Source organism: Podarcis tiliguerta (genome assembly GCF_965153285.1).
Source record: "Podarcis tiliguerta genome assembly, chromosome: 8".
In the NCBI taxonomy this organism is placed as follows: Eukaryota; Metazoa; Chordata; class Lepidosauria; order Squamata; family Lacertidae; genus Podarcis; species Podarcis tiliguerta.
The window spans coordinates 19,000,119-19,018,944 of NC_139541.1; the positions used below are offsets into that span (position 1 = coordinate 19,000,119).

Genomic DNA, 18,826 nt, shown 5'->3' on the forward strand with positions numbered 1-18,826 from the left:
CAATTAAAAATTAGTGCGGTGGGAGCAAATTTTTATTCTGAAACTGTGACCCAGAGAAAAAAGTTTGAGAACCACCGTCTTTTTATATATATATATATATTATTTATGATTTTCAATTTCATACATTTCAATAAATTTACCATCCTTTTAACATTTCAAAACTTGAGTTCCCCCTCTTTATGCTCTTCCTTAAATTTATTCTTAATATTTTATGCAAATCCAAATTAACTTAGTTTGCTCATTTGTTCATCAACTTTAAATATATACTCTTATAAAACTGCAGGTTATTACAATAATCCTGCAGTGTTCTTATCTGTTTACAGTCTGTCTGTAAATATTCCACAAACCATTTCCATTGTTTTATAAAACGTTTGTTATCTTGATTTCTTATTTTTCCGGTAAGTTTTGCCATTTCTGCATCTTCCATAAGTTTTCGTATCCATCTGAGAACCACTGTCTTAAAAGAAGGGCTGTATCTCAGAGCAAGGGTGTTTGACGGTCCCACGTTCAGTCCCAGCATTTCCCAGGGGGGAGATACCTGCCTGAAACCCTAGAGAGCTGCTGCCTGTAAGAGCAGACAATATTGAACCATATGGAACAATGGTCTGCCTCAGCAGAAGGCAGCTTTCGGTGTTCCTCAACATCTGTGGTCTGTCACTCTTCCCTCTTGACTTTTCACCCCTCTCGCTGTCCAGGAACCAAGCAGACGTGGCCCGCTTCCTGGTCAGCAAAGGGGCCAACGGCGATCTCCGGAACAACGCCAAGTGCACAGCCCTGTACATTGCCGTCAACAAAGGCTTCACGGAGGTCGTGCAGGCCCTGTGCGAGCACAACTGCGACGTCAACCTGCCGGTGGGTTTTGTTTCGTTTTTTTAATCTTTGCATTTGCATTCTGACTCATGGAATCATAGAATTATATTGAGTTGGAAGGGACCCTGGTGCAGGAAATTTGCAGCTGCCCCATGTGGGGATCGAACCTGTGACCTTGGTGTTATCAGCACCACGCTCTAGCCAACTGAGCTGGTTGGGGCGGGAGGCATGTTGTATTGTGGAATCTTCGTGCCCATCGGTGAAGTGGAGATGATCGGAGCAGCTAACAGGCAAGGGCGTTATGGATTGAAAGAGGTTGGCACCTGCAGTGATAGTGGCTAGCTTAGAGGACATCAACAGGGGTTTAGGCACATTGACGGAGGGGAAGGCTGTCATTGGCCGCTGCTCAGGGCATTAATGGTATCCCTGAATGCAAGCTGCCAGGAATCTTGGAGTGTGGGAAGAGCTGTTGTACCCAGGTCCTGCTTGCAGGTTTCCCATTGGCGACTGTTGAGAGCAGGATGCTGGACTTAGATGGGCCTTTGACTGGATCCAGCAGCTGCGGGATCTTCTTGTGTTCTTATTCATGGTACTCTCCCTGGGGTGGCTTTGAAAAGGGGTGATGGGTAAATTCACAGAGGATCAATCTATCAGCGGCTGCTAGCCACGATGTCTCTGTTCTACCCTCCCCTCTTGGAGACACCTGACAGAGATTTTGTGTCCCGTCCCACCTGTCTCCCTCAAGGATTCATACGGCGACACCCCCCTCCATTACGCCATCACGGCCGACTTCAAGTGCATCATTGAGGCCCTCACCGAAGTCCCCAACATCGATTTCACCATCCAGAACCAACAAGGATTCAATCTGTTGCAGCATTCGGCTCTGAAGGGGAACAAGCTGTAAGCAAAAGAGAGAAATGAACTTAAGCAATTTTTTAAAATTATTTATTCATTTCCCACAATTTTTATATACGTACATAAAATGTTATCTATCGCAAGTCACTTAAGCATAGTGACAATGGGGAGCTGTGAACAAACTGCGTTAGGTGACATTTTCCCTCAAAGCGATATGTGGACTTATTTTGTCATTCTTTCAATTACGGTCGTACCTCAGAAGTCGAACGAAATCTGTTCTGGAAGTCTGTTTGACTTCTAAAACATTCGGGAACCAAGGCGCAGCTTCCGATTGGCTGCAGGGGTAGGGGTGGGCTCTGAGCTCTGATTAAACCTCTTCCTTGCCTGGAGGGAGAATAGAGAGTGTGTTCAAGCAGGCCTACCTCCCATGCACAGGTAAAATTGGCATTTGCTGCCCCGCCCATTTTTGCCTCTGGCCCCGCCCACCACTGCCATGTAGGGATCCAGGAAGGTTGTTCAGAGGGGAATGCAGCCTCTCAGGAAAGGTTTCCCTCATTAAGGCTGCTGAGCCACAGCAGTTCCTAAATCAGTGTTCCCTGAACTTAGGTCTCCAGCTGTTTTTGAACTACAATTCCCATCATCCCTGACCACTGGTCCAGCTAGCTAGAGATGATGGACGTTGTAGTCCAGAAACAGCTGGAGACCCAAGTTTGGGAAACAATGTTTTAAATAATATTCCTCCTCCTTTAAGACTCGAGCGTAGGGAATATTTTCTATTCCGGATGTTGCTGAACTACAACTCCAATCAGCCCCAGAAAACATGGCCAATAATCAGGGGTTATGAGAGTTGTCATTCAGCAACATCCAGAGAGCCAAAGGTTCCCTCACGCTTGTTTTAGCTCACCTGTGGTAAACCCAAAACCTCCCTTCTCCTCTCCTAATTTCAGTTCCTGGGAAGATCAGTGCACATTCTCTTGCTCTTCTGCCTCTCATTTTTCTGCCTGTTGGACTGTGTCACTTCCAGCAGCCACCATTTAGGCCACTAGTTAGGCCACCATTTAGCAACCACTGAGTTGGCAATGCATGCTTGCCCTTTGAGACATCTAATACCCTAGACATGGTCTCTCTTTTTTCTTTTCTCCTTCCCCTCCCACCCCGCTTGGCTCTGATCTTTCCCACCTCCCAGAGCCATCAAGAAGATCCTGGCAAGAGCCCGGCAGCTGGTCGACGCTAAGAAGGAAGATGGCTTCACCGCCCTGCATCTCGCCGCCTTGAACAACCACAAGGAGGTGGCGGAGATCTTAATCAAAGAGGTAAGCAGCAAGGAAATCAATATAAGAGCGTAATAAGAGCCCTGCCGGATCAGCCCAGTGGCTCATCTTAGTCCAGCAACCTGATCTCCCAGTGGCCAATGGATGAAGCTTTCACGCTGGACCTGAGAGCCTTCTCCTTGAATTTGTCTCATCCTTTTAAAGCTATCCAATTTGGTGGTCCACACTACATCTCATGGGGGACGAATTCCCAAGCACTGAATTCCCCAGCGTTCAACCTCATTGGGTGACTCGGAGCTCTAGTATTATGGGGTGGCGGTAGAGGTGGAACTTAGCCATCATAAGTAGGGCCCTTCCTTATCTCATTCATCGTACTCTCGGGCCACTTCAAATGGGGAGAGTGATGTTGCAATTCAAATCTTCCCACTAGTCCACAGGACACTGGACTAGATGGGCCTTTGGCCTGATCCACCAGCCAGGCTCCTCTTGCGAGTAGCAACAAGGGAGAGCTGTTGTCTTCAAGGACTTCCCACTGGCCAGCCACTGGCAAGAACAGGAGGCTGTAGACTAGATGAGCCTTTGGCCTGATCCAGGTTCCATCTCGCACACGCAAGCAGCAACCCATATTCCCCCGCTGGGGGCAGAGTCCAGAGCCTGCTTTCTTGCAGCGCTGCAGGCCAGGAAAAACAAACAATCGGAGCTGAGCGATGTGGAGGAGCCAGGTTTTGCAAACTGGAACCATGGCGTTGTCTTGGCAAGCCGAGCGCCACTGCTGTCTTTCTTCCACCCTCACATAGAGTAGGAAAAAGGTTGTTTTCTGCTGCTCCAGAGAAGCGGACACGGAGCAATGGATCCAAACTACAAGAAAGAAGATTCCACCTAAACATTAGGAAGAACTTCCTGACAGTAAGAGCTGTTTGACAGTGGAATTTGCTGCCAAGGAGTGTGGTGGAGTCTCCTTCTTTGGAGGTCTTGAAGCAGAGGCTTGACAACCATATGTCAGGAGTGCTCTGATGGTGTTTCCTGCTTGGCAGGGGGTTGGACTCGATGGCCCTTGAGGCCTCTTCCAACTCTATGATTCTATGAACCCGACCAGCATGCCCACGGCCTCCGCATACCCCGTTCCCTTTTTCAGGGCCGTTGCGACATCAACCTCAAGAACAACCGCAACCAGACCCCGCTACACTTGGCCGTCACGCAAGGCCACATGGAGATGGTGCGGCTGCTGGTGAGCGAGGGCTGCGATGTCAACGCGGAGGACGAGGACGGCGACACGGCCATGCACATCGTCCTGGAGAGGGAGCACCTCGTGTCCATCATGGCCAAGGAGCAAGAGGAGGGAGAGGAAAGCCTCTTGTCAAAGGTATGTGTGTGTGAGAGACAAAGGGAGATTCTGAACCAATCTCCTAGAACCAGTTGCCTAGATCTTAGATGGGTTTTACTGCATTGCATCTTTCGAAAAGGAGAACATAGGAGGTTCTTCCCCAAGACCAGCCAGTGGTCCCTCGAGCTCAGTGTTGTCTACACTGGCTGGCAGCGGCTTTCCCCCAGCCCTCCCTGGAAACCGGGGTTGAACCTGGGTCCTTCTGCCTGCAAGGCAGACGCTCTCTCACTGAGCTATAGCCCTTCCCTTTGGAGACAGGAACACAGGAAGCTGCTGTGTATTGAATCAAACCATTGGTTTGGCTCAGTATTGTCTACACTGACCAGCAGCAGCTCTTCAGGGTTTTCAGACAGAGTCTCTCCTTCATCTGCCTGGAGATTCCAGGGATTGAACCTGCCTGCGTCTGCAAGCCAGATGCTCTGCCACTGAGCTACAGCCCATTAGATGTAGGAAGCTGCATTATTCTGAGTGAGACCATTGGCCCATTTTGCTCAGTGTTGTCTACACTGACTGGCAGCAGCTGTCCTGGATTTCAGACTGGGGATAATTCACAGCCGTACCTGGAAATTGAATCTGCAACCTTCAGCACGCCAGGCTTGATTGCTCTGCCACTGAGCTACAGCTCTTCCCCAATGAAGAGGACCGATTAACATGTAAGAGGGACGGTCACTCTGTATGTAATGCAAGTTGTGGTCCAGCAGGATCTGAAAGGCCGCAGATCCCCATCTACATCCTAATTGCATCTAAATTGTGTTTTAGATACGAACGGCTGCGTTGACTTTTTTGTGTGGGTGTCTTCTTCAGCATGTCATTGGCACAATTGTGTATTTTAAATTGTGGATTTAAACTGGACCCATCCAAATGCTATTCTGGGAGCTGGGGGGGGTGGCAACTCTTGCACTATAGCACAACAAAAGTAGGAACCCCCCCCCCCCCCAATCCAAACATTTGTGGTGGAAAAAGTTGCAGGATTTCAGCAGTAAGTGACAGGGCATACACTGATTCGAAATAAAAGCAGCATGTCCTCCTCAAAACTTTTTCAGATGCAAAATATATAGTAGATTGGTATATTTATTTTATGTTTTTATGGAAGCTGCTTTCTTAGGACACTTTCCCTAAAAGGGGGCTAATGAGTATTTTAATTCTTTGACAACTATAACATGTATAACAAATGTTTAAAACCATTTTTTTTTAATTTTTTTTTTACTTCTCCACCACTCATTTTAGCTCCAGGCCTCTGGCTTCCTTGGAAATCTTGAGCTGAACGTGGGGGCGGCCATTGCATGCTACTTGGCTCAAGAAGGCGCCGACGTCAATTACGCCAACCACAGGGGGAAGTCCCCCCTTGACCTCGTTTCGGACGGAAGTATAGCGCAGCTCATCAAGAACTTCTCCCAAAAATTCAGGTAGGACCAGCCCCATCCTCTCCCGGTCTGACTTCTCTCCTTGACTTCAGCATGTCATCGTTCCAGGGCACCCTCTTCTCATTTCATTGTTGAAATGTTCTATGCCAGCTGTGACCCAACACATTGCCCGCAAAGTATATGTCCTCAAAAATTCGTGATGCACAAAACACTGCTCTTCCTTCTCCATTCTGGTTTGCACTGTTCAACCCCCCCCCCCCCTTGACTTGCCCGTGAACACTAGGACTGGACACCCGCTCTCCCTCCTGTTCTGGCTCTGGGAGCAAGCGCGACAGTGGCTGATTTAAGCACCTACCCCTTCCATTGATGGGATGGAGTTAACACACTTTGTGGCCCTCTCCCTCCCTTTCTGCCATAGGAGCCAACTCCCAAGGGTCGTAGGGCTCCTGCCCCCACAATAACATATTTGAGGGGGCTGCCCACCCCCACAAAATTGATGGGCTGTCCCATTCAAATAATGTGCGTGCTCTGTGTCATGTGATTGATTATGCGGGGCAGGGCTCACCTGGGCCCCCACAGTATTTCATTCAAGTTGGCACCCCTGCTTTCTGCACTTGTAGAGGCGGCAGCCATTTTGTGCCACGCCGTGCCCGCACGGCAGCCATCTTGTGTTGTGCTGTGCCGCCACGGCGGCCATTTTGTGGCTGGCGCCCGCAGCGCTCTCTCTCAGCATTCATTACTGCAGATGCTCGCCCAGCTTCAGACCTGACGCCTAGTTCTTCTCTGTGTCTCTTCCGCTTTTGGCGTCTGCAGGGAGCAGCAGGACCCTTCGGAGAACTCCACGGTGGTGTGCAGCCAGAGGCGAGTGCACACGACCCCCAACACCATGACCAACCTCAGCGTGGCGAAGGTGGCGGCTCCCTCCGAGTGCCTGGTCTGCTCTGAGCTGGCCCTGCTCATCCACTTCTCCCCTTGTCAGCACAGCATCGTATGTGAAGGTATAAAGGGAGCAACGCCATCTTTGATCCCTGAGGGCATGCCTTTTCTTTTCCTGTTTGCACTTCCTCCCTGGGGTGCTGTAAAGCAAAATTGCACCGAAATGGGGAGAGGCCCAGGGTTCAAATCCCTGCCTCTCAGCCCTAACCTCCCTTGCAGGGTTGGTGTGAGAATAAAATGGGGAGAGGGGAAAACCACGTAGGCCCCCTTGAGCTCCTTGGAAGAAGAAGGCGGGGTGTGAACATAATAAATAAATAAACCGGCGCCTGTTCCAACCATTTCCCCCCCTCCTCATCCTTAGAATGTTCCAGAAGAATGAAGAAATGCATCAAATGCCAAATGACAATTACCAAGAAGCTAAAGCAAGGTGAGGACAGTTCGTTTTAAACTCTCACATTAAGGTGTGTTGAATTTTTCAAATTCTAGGAAAGAGGGGTGCTGAAAAGGTGTATTTTGGGAATTCAAAGTATATTTTGGTTAAATTAATACAATTTAGCTTTTCTTGGTAAGCAAAATGCGTGTAAAATTGCATAGAAATCATTCAAAATGATTGCCACGTGCTTGCAGTTATAATATATTCAATATTATTACCATTTGTTATTATTTAGCATCACCTGACATTTTCAGAGGGTAAAATTTGGTTTTCTGAGAGCAGTTCATGTGCTTTTTAATCAGACATGGATTCACCAAGCTGAGATGTTGCCCAGTCACAAAAATAGTAGCAGATCTGGTTTTCCTCCTACCCAGAAGCATATTTTTAAGATCCCTTCACTGAAGAAATTTGCAAAAAATTAAGTCCCGCTCCCTAAAACGACAGACCCAAAGCATAGAAAATATGGACGTGGGAGTGGCAGAGCGTCTCCTTTTCATGCTGGGCTGGGATAGCTCAGTCGGTAGAGCATGAGACTCTTTGTCTCGGGGTCTTGGGTTCGAGTTCCACGTCAAGCAAAAGATTCCTGCACTGCAGGGGGGTTGGGCTAGATGACCCTCGCGGTCCCTTCCAACTCTACAATCCTACGATTCTACGCGGAAGGCCACAAGCTCAATCCTCGGCGTCTCCGGATCAGGCTGGGAAATCTAAACCTGCCTGCAGTCACGGAGAGCTGCTGCCAGCCCATGCAGACAGCACTGAACCCAGCCGTCTGACTTTCTCTCCCTCTCTTCCCTCGAACAGACAGCACGGAGGTGGAGTGCGTTTCTGGTTCGGAATCCACCGGCCAACAGAAGCTGATGGAAGACCTCCAGAACCGCTACCGGCAGATGGAGGAGCGGATCACCTGCCCCATTTGCATCGACAACCAAATCAAACTGATCTTCCAGTGCGGGCACGGGTCATGCCAGGAGTGCAGCGCCGCCCTTTCCGTCTGCCCCATTTGCCGGCAGACCATCCGGGAAAGGATACACATCTTTGTTTGAAGACGGCTCGCTCTTCCTTCTCTGCCCTGCCGCAAACCCACCCTCCCTCTTAATTTCTTTGTTTTCCCCCCCTTTTGGATGAGAATCGCAACCGGCCTGTTTCTTAATAGCCACGAAGGAATGTGAGAGAGGCAGTTGGTGATGGGAGAATCATGAGATTTGGGGACCCCTGAATTCCAAGGCCCAACATGGCTTGCTTTTATCGTTCCCCCTCCCCTTTTTAAGAATAACTAGAATAAGCGTGGCCGTGAGCCATGAGGCGGACTGGACGCAACTGAGGGGTGCTGTGTACGGAAGCCCGCGAGGGCCCAAAACGGTGGTCTGCAGAGAGGAAGACCTCTTGGTGTAGCGTGTGGACTCTTTTTCCTTCTTCGTAGCCTTATCCAGCTTCTGAAGGGACAAAAATACACGATCTTCCAAAAAAGAGAGAGAGAGAGAAAAGACAAGCACGTTTCTTTCAGTTCCGTGGAGGGTGGGAAACTGGGGAGGGGGGCGGGGCAAGGAAAGCAATATTCTTGCACTTTAAAAAAAGGTGGAGGGTAAATTGGGTTCCTCCTTTCCTGGAGTGAGGGGCAGGCCTCGTTGGAGAGAGGACGCTCACAACCAAATATTCCACACATTCCCCTCCCCGCCGCCGCCTTCCAGTTTAGAGAATCCTCTATTTTAACAAAGCCATGATCCAATGTGATAAATGGTGATGGACAGAGATTGTGTGTGTGTGTGTGTATGAGAGAGAGAGAGAGAGAGAGAGAGAGAGAGAGAGAGAGAGAGTAGGAACTGGCTAAAAAAAAAACCCAAAACACTGAAACAGAAATATTCTTCTATGTTGAAGTGCAAATGTTTTTATTTCTTCAAAATGCCCAAAATGCCACACGCAGGTGTTTTCCAATGAGAGAGTTCTATTAAAAGTCAATAAAAAATGAAAAATGAATTGACAAACAATTTCCCCCCTCCATCCCACCCTTGATTTAAGACATTTTCCATATCCCACCCCCCGGCCATGCCTAGTGCAAATGATTCAGGTGTTTAACACTGTCCTTGTGGTTAAAGGGAGCCTAATCTGGGCTTTGGTGTGAACTGAACGTTGACAAGCCACAGCAAACGCAACAGTCCCTCTCCAGAGAAAGAAGGATAATTTATTATGCTTTGGGTAGGTTGGGATGGGGGCTGAGAATGAAAGCCAACTGGTTGCTCTGAGCCACAGTTCAGTTGTGTGTTGGGAAACCATGGTTTGCTGCAACGTACCAAATTGAGTCAGCCATGCTCGTCCAAACTCTTAATGCGACTGTGAGTGTTTTTGCTTTCAGGGTCAAGCAGATCCTGACACAGGTCTGGTGGAAATGTGCAAGGCATTTGTTGAACCTTGTTTCAAAACTTCCCAGGGACTCTCTTTGCTAGGCTTGCCTTGCTGTTGGTCTCTGCGTGTTGCAGAGGATCTTAGCAATGGGGGGGCTCTACTGTTTTTTTATTATGTATTTCAGTTGGAGCCCCAAAAGGTGCGCTCTCCTGATTTTTCCAGGTCGCTCTGAGACAGTCCCTGAATGCTGGAGCTTGCAATCTGAAATACATGACACACAAGGAAAAAGGACTGGTGAGGGAGGAGGAAACACAAGGCACCAGTGCCGAAAATTACTATGATGGCCGGCTGGGATAGAATCTGCTCAGGTAGCCTGATTGGACACTTGCCTTGAGGACAAAGTTGAGGGAGGTCCAAAGACAGCTGGTTTCTCAGCAGAGGTAATGGAATAGCCCTGTTTTCCTTCTCTCCCTCAGCTCTGCCCTCGTCTCATACGCCTCTTGGGACTTCTTATACACACCACACAAACAGAATTACGTAGTCCAAAACACCACAAAACCCCTTAATGACTGTATGTTTCACAAGCAGAGTAGGACTGTTATACAGTGGTACCTCTGGTTAAGAACTTAATTCATTCCGGAGGTCCATTCTTAACCTGAAACTGTTCTTAACCTGAGGTACCACTTTAGCTAATGGGGCCTCCCGCCGCTGCCGCGTGATTTCTGTTCTCATCCTGAGGTAAAGTTCTCAACCCGAGGTACTACTTCTGGGTTAGCGGAGTCTGTAACCTGAAGTGTCTGTAACCCAAGGTACCACTCTGTGTATTTTGACAAAAGGGGGCCTGCAGTAAAATGTGGTAGCGTAGGGTGCTCATTTCCTGGTGCCAGCCAGCCACCCACCTGTCCATGCCCTCTTTGGGGATACTTCATTCACAAGAGGTTCCCCTAGGGGGGGTGTTAATTCATACTCTTATTCTGTGGAACTAACCACATGGCAATAGGTTTGGAAGTATGGGACCGTACATGGCTATTAACCAAGCAGAGGATCCTGAACCATACCCTCTGCCTCCAGAATGGCACAATAAACCATGGTTGGCATGACGTCCAGGTTTAACAAACACCAGTGCCTTTGCTCCTTTTGAAGCACGCCGGACAATATCAGTGAGATGGGTCGACTTGGACACATGGCAAGGTGAGTGTTTTGTCTTATTTTCCCTACCACTGTGTATGGCATTTGGCTGCAAAATTCAGCTGCCTTGATGATATTGAGTTTGTGGGTGTGTTTTTTTTTAAGTTTCTAGCCCTCATGGCTGAAATCTCAGAAAGGCGGCTAGTTAAGGTTTTCTGCGCTTTGGGTGGCAACGAGAGGCTTCTGTAGCCTGAGCAGCTCCTTGAGCCACCCGACAATGAGCAAAAAGCAAAACAAGGCAAAGTCAGGAAGTGTTAATTATATTGTATGGAATTTGCAGCCGTGAGATAGCTTTGAAAGGGGGTCAGGAGGACGGCCCACCACGCTGAGCCTGGATAGCTCAGTTGGTTAAAGCGTGGTGGTGATAATGCCAAGGTTGCAGGTTCAATCCCTGCAGGGAGCACTGCATATTCCTGCATTGCAGGGGGTTGGACTAGAATCAGGGGTCACCTGGGCCGGTTCACTCCATGCCCCCGCAATTTCCAACATGTGTCTGTGCAGACGCGATTTCCAGCGCCATGGAAGTGAGTCCCTGTGCCATGCTGCAAAAGTTTAGCGCAGCGCATGGGGACTCACCGAGTGGGTGGCTCGTTTTAGGGGCGGCTCAGGGGCCGGTTAAACGACCCCCGTGGGCTGCTTGTGGCCCATGGGGCTTAGTTTGCCGACCCCTGAACTAGATGATCCTCAGGGTCCCTCCCAACGTGATGATTCTATTATTTATTTGCCATTTACATGCTAAAAAGGCTTACTGCTGCTACATCATCGTCATAATATAATATCTAATAAATTACACATTTTCAGTAACATAAGTAAACGGCAGCTCTTCAACCTTAGCATTTGACACCTGAGGGACATACATTTTCAGCACCTGCCCTCTTCCTATGACTGCAGTTTGTTTTAATCTGAATTTTAAATGGTTGCAAGCAACCCTGGGGCCTTTTTGGCGTAGGGTGCGTAATAAACATAAGTGATTATGGCAGAGCGCAAGAACGCCCCTGTCGTCCGCGATCATATCGGGGGAGCATCACCGAGCAGCTGATGCAGCGGAACGATGTGTGGACGGGGCTGTATGAATCCTGCATTGCAGGGGGTTCGACTAGATGACCCTCTGAGAGCCTCTCCTACGAATCTGGTCAAATCCGCCACCAATGCACCATCGCTGCGTCAATGACACGCTACACGAAAAGACGTTGGTCCGGGGGAGCCCTCGGTGTCGACTGCATCTAGTTTTGCAATCTCTTCCCTTTGCCGTCTCCCCCCCTGGCCGAACCTGCAGCAAATTGTTCTTCCATCACTTAGCCCAATGCTAAGAGGTGCGGCTTGAGTGAACAAGCGCAGTGTTCGGAGACCACGGACAAGTAGTTCCCTTTCTCTGCCCAGCTGTGAAGGGCAGCGAAGTCGGGGTTAGCCTGCTGTGAAGAGGAAGGCAGGGAGAATCTCCTCCCTGCTCGGTTTTTGTAGAACGGAAAAACCCGTGGTGCGATCAAGCGGGTCCTGCCCTGGCAGGCTCATTACAAAGCCCCGGGAACTCGGTGTTTTGTGGGTTGGATGATTCCGGCTCTCGCTGCGTTTTCAGGTTTGCCAAAGGTTTCTCTTTTTAATGTCAAGATGGTCCGCATCTGGATTTTGGGGGAGCCTGGCTTATTTATCCAGTCCCGGGGCGGCCTACAAATGTCGTTGATAAGTCTTACAAAGACTTAGAATCAGAAAAGATTGTTTCCTCCTTTGGGCACAGCCCATTCTCTTCTTATGTTTGGCTTTCCTAGGGGAAAGTCATGCAGCGGCATTCCTTCGGAAGCACAAAATGCCACCTTTGAATAGTGACCATTTCCTCCAGATAGATGTTTGTTGGCTTTATTTTGCTGAAACCGATTTGAGAGTTCCGCCAACCTCTGGGTGAGCTGGCTTCTCGCCCTTTGCATTGTGATGAACCGAGGAGGAGGAGGAAAGTCGTGGCCTACCTTGGAGGAATTAGTAGCAAAGAAGGGAATGAGGGTGCTAGCTTGGGCCCAATTCCCAGGTAAATGGAAGGGATGTTGGAGAAGTTCGATGAAAAACAGATGGTGGAGCAGAAATTCCCAATGTTCAGAATTGAGTTAGTGGTTAGAATGTCGGATTAGGACTTGGGAGACGAGGGTTCTAATCCTCACTACTGTACCTATAAAGTAACTTCTTAAAGACCACCAACCTTTTCCTTAGGAGGAAATATTTTTTGTGAATTGAGAGAAATGTATGCGAGTCTAATTGTGTCCTGCCTGGGCAGTTTTAAAATGGGATTGGAATATATATATATATATGGATGCGGGTGGCGCTGTGGGTTAAACCACAGAGCCTAGGACTTGCCGATCAGAAGGTCGCGGTTCGAATCCCCGTGACAGGGTGAGCTCCCATTGCTCGGTCCCTGCTCCTGCCAACCTAGCAGTTCGAAAGCACGGCAAAGTGCAAGTAGATAAATAGGTACCACTCCGGCGGGAAGGTAAACAGCGTTTCCGTGCGCTGCTCTGGTTCGCCAGAGGCGGCTTAGTCATGCTGGCCACATGACCCGGAAGCTGTACGCTGGTTCCCTCAGCCAATAAAGCGAGATGAGCACCGCAACCCCAGAGTCAGCCACGACTGGACCTAATGGTCAGGGGTCCCTTTACATATATATATATATATATATATATGCTTTCGTAGATTTTCACGGGTACAGGAATGCAGGTTTTGGTGTCCTCGGGTGTCTTCCCGTGTAAAAGTTGGGGTGTCTAGGCGACGTTTCGACGAGGTCTCACTCGTCATCTTCAGGCTGGTGCTTTCGGCTTCTTGTTACTGGAACAGAGCAGGATCTCAGTGTTTGAGTTCCTATAAATACTGTTGAGGAGGTGTGGTGTATAGTCTCCAATGTTCTGGGCAGAGAGGAGGTTCCCAGGCTGGTGTGCCTTTTCTTCTTTTGTTCCTTAATTACTTGAGGGACACCATCCAGTAGCCAAACCAGGGTGGCACCTCCGGATGCTGCACCCCCCTGCAATCCCTACACAGATCTGGCTGGCACAGGCCACAAAACCACAGCTCGCCCCTATACACGAAGCCAAGCCAGAGCACAACCAAGTGCAGTACAGCCATCTTCTCAGAAAAACTCTTCACAAAGTTCAAGAGTTCAAGACACGAAGGCTTTAGCAACTAATCCACACCTAATGACCCACCTAAGTGGGATTCAGGAAATCACTCAAGAAATCACTCAAGATATCCCTCAAGTAATTAAGGAACAAAAGAAGAAAAGGCACACCAGCCTGGGAACCTCCTCTCTGCCCAGAACATTGGAGACTATACACCACACCTCCTCAACAGTATTTATAGGAACTCAAACACTGAGATCCTGCTCTGTTCCAGTAACAAGAAGCCGAAAGCACCAGCCTGAAGATGACGAGTGAGACCTCGTCGAAACGTCGCCTAGACACCCCAACTTTTACACGGGAAGACACCCGAGGACACCAAAACCTGCATATATATATATATATATATATATATATATATATATCAGCATTTCTCTCTCGATTACTGCTAGCCATGATGACTAAATGGAACCTCCAGCATCAGAGGCAGTATATGGGTAAATAGCATGTGCTGCTAATGAATGATATGAGTACGTTGCTACCTTCATGCCTTGGCTTGTGAATGTTTTCTGGGAACATCATTCTAGCAGAAAGGATGCTGTGCTGGTGAGGAAAAGCAAACCTCAGTGGTTGTGCATCTCTCTTGAATGCAGAAGGTTCCAGGTATCTCCAGGTAGGGCTAGCAATGATGAAATGAATCATGTAAACAAAGATTAAATACATTTTAATGGTGAGCAGGTCTGCCAGCAACTATTAACAGCTAAGCATATGGCTAAGAGTGGAACCTCCTTGTACAGGAGCAGGATACCTCTGAATGCCAGTTCCTAGGGAGAAACACCAGGGGGCAGCAGACTCTTGCCTCCTTGGCTGCATATGAGCTGCTAGAGGTGTCTAGATAGCTGTGGTTGCAAACAGGGCAGTGAATCAAAGACATAAACTGTTGCTGTTCCCCGCAAGCAGCTGGTTTAAGTCTCAATGTTTTTCTCTGTAATTTCTGCCTGCGTTTCCGTTCTAATCTCAGATATATTTTCGAGCTTGCTGCTATTGACAAGAGAGAGAAAGAGATTTGTTTGTGAGTTGTGGATCTGCATAATTGTCTGGGACATCTTGTCCCGCAAACAAATTTTAAAATTCTTGGAATTCTCTTGACGGAAGACGTTTTCTCCATTGCTCCTTACATTTTTGTTCTTTATCTTTTGCAGCCCTTCCAGCCATATGCTTTCCTTGTGCATTCATGATGATTTGTGTTTGCAGTGGTGTCAGGGGCAGTTTCAGGGCTGCTTTCCACCTGCAAAGGTTTTGAGGTCAACACACCGCTTCGTTTCCAATCAGTGCGTGTGATGTGACTTCTACTGAAATCCTCTAACTTTTTGTACCACAAATTTTCCAGGGGTTCTTGTTCCCCTGCCCCCACTTTTGTTGTCTTGTAGTGAAATAGTGTGGCAACATTTGGGAAGTATTGTAGAACCAACTAATAAAGCAGAATTATATGGGGACGGTCCAGTATATATCCACCACAAATGCACTGTTATTGCCTCTATGACAAGTTCCCTCTGTTTCCAATATTAAGTTTCTTTTTTATATATATAATGTTTATTAGAAGTTCAATAGTTACAGAAAGAAAAAAAGAGAACAAAACAATAAAGAATTTAACAAACAATACATCAAAAATAAAAAGAAAAAGAAAAAAACAATACATCAAAACAACAAGAAAAACAAAAACATTTTAAAAATACATCCAATTTCCATATCTTTACCTTTCATTTACTTGTTTCATCGACCTCCTCATACCTCCCTTTTTTGTATTCTAGTTCAATTTAGCAATTTCAGCAAATCCTTTCCATCTTTCTCAATCTTTTTTTGTTCTATAATTTATCTTAACACAATCTAACTTTAAATTTTCCACTTTAGCCCATTAACAATCAGTTTTTGCTTAATTCTTTATGACATTTCTGCTAAAACCATATAACTTCATTCCAGGATTCTTCTAACATTCATTAATTTTGCAGTATTTCTGTAAATATACTTTAATTTTTTCCCAATCTTCTTCCACCGACTCTTCTCCCTGGTCTCGGATTCTGCCAGTCATTTCCGCCATTTCCATGTAGTCCATCAGCTTCATCTACCTATTAAGTTTCATTTCCACATCAGTTTGCAGATTGATCAACTTCCTTAGTCCTTGCGCAAACCCATCGGCGTGTTAATGCAACTTTCTTCTGACGTACACACAATTTTGTCTGCATTGTTGGCTAATGTGCTCATTTTGAGCATGCAGTGTCCCCTAAAAATAACACATTTTTTGTATGTTGCGTTCACTGGCGTATGCATTTTTGAATGCACACTTTACCGTGGGGTGCACGGTTTTTAAAAAAATGTTAACCATTGCAAAATTTGGAGAAGTGCAAATTTTGAAGAAGTGCTGCATTTCAGTTGGTTTATTGTTTCAGAAAGCGTGACTTAAGTAGGTTGGCCTGTAAAGGGGAACTGACTCACATTCCATCCACAAATGACCACAATGCCCAGGACTTTCTCTTATAACTCCATATGACCTTCCCTCCCCGCCGCCTTTTCTATCTCGCTTCTTGACACAGGACTGAAAAAGACATGTGAGGTTGCAAGGAATATTTTCCCCTCTCCTTGGGCCAAAATTAAATTGAGCTGGATTCAACAATCATTGAGAACCGGCCAAGTCAAACAGCCAGATGTGAAAACTGAAAGAAGGGGGGTAAAGGTAGAAACTCTCATTAAAGAGAAGGGAGAATTAAGAATAGCCTGTTGTGCAGCTTATGTAATACCATTTACCATGGCTGTGTGTCAAAGCATCTAAACACAGCCAGCCTCTCTTTATAAAAAAAAAATGGAGAAAGTAACAGCATGGTTCAGTTAAGGACAGGGCTATTTTCCATCTTTTGGGGCAAGCCCCGGCCTGGTATAGAATCAGGGGATAGAATGCAGTGCAAAGTGTTATCAATTTTCATTTTTAAAGAAAGCCCGCAAGTTCCTAGTCCTCATTATGGTTAGGAAGATAAGCCTAACCCCTACTTACGATCTGAAGCTGTAAACTTTTGACCTGGCGATTCTACCACCTCTCTCCGAAGCATGCCTAGGCCAGATCTAAGTTTCTTTTGTTTTAACTTGCTTATATTATAGGCTTTAAAAATAAAAAAAAACCCCATGATTCTTTAGCAGCTTAATTGCCCGAGCCTGCAAAACACCGTGCACGTATGATGTTGTGGCTCGTGACTTGGCCGAAACGGCCTCGTGATTTGGATCAGAAGGCCTGGAGGGCCACATCAGGCCTACACGATGGATGTTGTGCACAAGTGCTTCAGGCTTTTAACTCATCTCCTGTGCCCAGATCGCAGACTTAACCTTGACTTTGAACCCTGCTCAGGCATCTCTGCCCACTGGGGCTGCAAGCTGCACCTCATTCAAGTCTCATCATACCACCCTTTCGATTTTTATCAATTCCCTGCAAGGGAGGAGAATTGGGGCTTGTTTTCCCAGGCGCCCACCTATCTTTCTCAATTGCTAAACCTACGCAAGCTCCCCCCAAAGTCCCGTTCTCCATCTGATTTTTCCCCTGGCACACACACCTCCCAGCTGCAATGCCCGCTGCTCGGACACCAGAGGTTTTCTTTGGCTATCGTGCCTCCAGAGCAAACATCTCGCTTCTCCTGACTTTTTAATATTTTTTTTAAAAAGAGCCAGCATCCCTCAACTTCATATTAGGAGCTGTGTCTGTCTCTGCCTCAAAGCGTGAGGGGAACGACAGAGCTTTGCTTTCCAAGAAAGTGCTCTCTGGCTTGAAAGAAAACCGTTCCACCCTTGCCTTGGCGCGAGCATGACCCTAACCTGCCCAGGGATAGAAAGCCGTTTCTCTTTCTCCATGGAAACTGCAGCCTTTTCTGCCTGTCTCAGATTGAAGGAGGCTCCAAGGGAGAGAACTGGGTAATGGTTTCTTATATCTCCTCATTGCTTCCTATAATCCTCTTTTTTATTTTTTACCTTCTCTGGGGTGGCACCTGTTTAAGGCTCATCACTGATGGAGTAGAGAAAGGGAGGCAGATCAGCAAGTAGAGCCTTACACGCAGAAGGTCCCGGGTTCAATCTCTGCCATCTGCTGGTATACAAGAAGTTTGCCTTATAACGGGTCAGGCCATCTTGCTCAGTACTTCCCGCACTGGCTGGCAGCAGCTCTCCAGGGTTTCAGGCAGGGCTCTCTCCTGGTGATGCCAGGGATTGAACCTGGGACCTTCTGGGTGCAAGGCAAATGCTCTTCCACAGAGCTACAAGCATTCCCTGGCCAGGCTGGGAGAGTCCTATCTGAAACCCTGGACAGCTGCTGCCAGTCAGTGCAGACAGCACAGAGCTGGATGGACCCAGCGGTCTGACAGTGGCAGAGAGCAGCTTCCTATGCCTCAGCCCCTCCCTGCAAGCAGCTTGGAGGCACCATTTGCAATACTCAGAGCAACACTCTGCTCTTCCAGAGCATCAGCTGGAAGTTAATTGAGTTTGGTGGTTCCCCTCAAACCAAGAGCTTGCTCCCAGCAGCTCAGGGCAGTGCACAAATCTCGCTCCCTGCTGTTTCTTGGGCTCACAACGCCCCTGTGAGGTAGGCAAGGCTGTGAGATGGCCACTGGCCTAGAGTTGCCCGTTGAGCTTCGTCAAGGCAAACCCAACCATTAGGTAGAGGCAACTGCAGTCAAGTTGTAGGTGCTACTCAGCAGCGGTGGCCGCCCTGCTTCCACCAAACTGTTCCTCTGGAGTTCCCTTCTGTCAGAGGACAGAGCTGTGTGCACACCCCGGCCTCACCTGCCTCCCCCATACCTATGCTGCAGCAGTGGAGGACACTGCCGCCTTGCTAAGACTGACATAAGTTTCCTCTCCCTGTCCACTTTGCTTTATATGCATGCATTTTCGTGTGTGTGGGTGCCATCTTGACCTTTGCTTCAAGCAACAGACTGGCTAGCCCTGAACCTCCTGGCTGAGCAAAAATCTGAACTCAGCTCTTCCTGGTCCTCATTTGGACATTCTAACCACTATACCACACTGTCACTCGGCACCACCCCAAAATTATTTGCTTTCAGTTCTTCACATTTCTACTTTGCTTTGCGGATTTTTAACCTTGCATTGTGTTAAGTTGTGGGTGA

The 18,826-nt window shown here is 47.8% G+C and overlaps 2 protein-coding genes across 7 annotated transcripts in view; both read left to right on the top strand.

Moving 5' to 3' along the window:
• The window catches only part of MIB2 (MIB E3 ubiquitin protein ligase 2), a 71,801-nt gene extending 62,766 nt beyond the window's left edge, over positions 1 to 9,035 (top strand). For all 5 annotated transcript variants that reach the window (XM_083453824.1, XM_083453827.1, XM_083453825.1 and 2 more), the window contains 8 exons: positions 696 to 852; positions 1,556 to 1,710; positions 2,852 to 2,978; positions 4,072 to 4,299; positions 5,548 to 5,726; positions 6,498 to 6,682; positions 6,982 to 7,047; positions 7,855 to 9,035. In XM_083453824.1, coding sequence (XP_083309950.1) covers positions 696 to 852; positions 1,556 to 1,710; positions 2,852 to 2,978; positions 4,072 to 4,299; positions 5,548 to 5,726; positions 6,498 to 6,682; positions 6,982 to 7,047; positions 7,855 to 8,096 — 1,339 coding nt within the window. In that variant the 3' untranslated portion in view covers positions 8,097 to 9,035. The remainder of the gene's footprint in view (positions 1 to 695; positions 853 to 1,555; positions 1,711 to 2,851; positions 2,979 to 4,071; positions 4,300 to 5,547; positions 5,727 to 6,497; positions 6,683 to 6,981; positions 7,048 to 7,854) is intronic.
• A 138-nt stretch (positions 9,036 to 9,173) lies between these two features.
• The window catches only part of MMP23B (matrix metallopeptidase 23B), a 28,623-nt gene continuing 18,970 nt past the window's right edge, over positions 9,174 to 18,826 (top strand). Inside the window, exon 1 of one of the 2 annotated variants that reach the window (XM_083454145.1) lies at positions 9,174 to 10,584. The gene's annotated coding sequence lies outside the window, so the exon portion shown is untranslated. Of the gene's footprint in view, positions 10,585 to 15,806; positions 17,625 to 18,826 lie in introns of those variants that run through there. The other variant, XM_083454146.1, reaches the window with a different exon arrangement.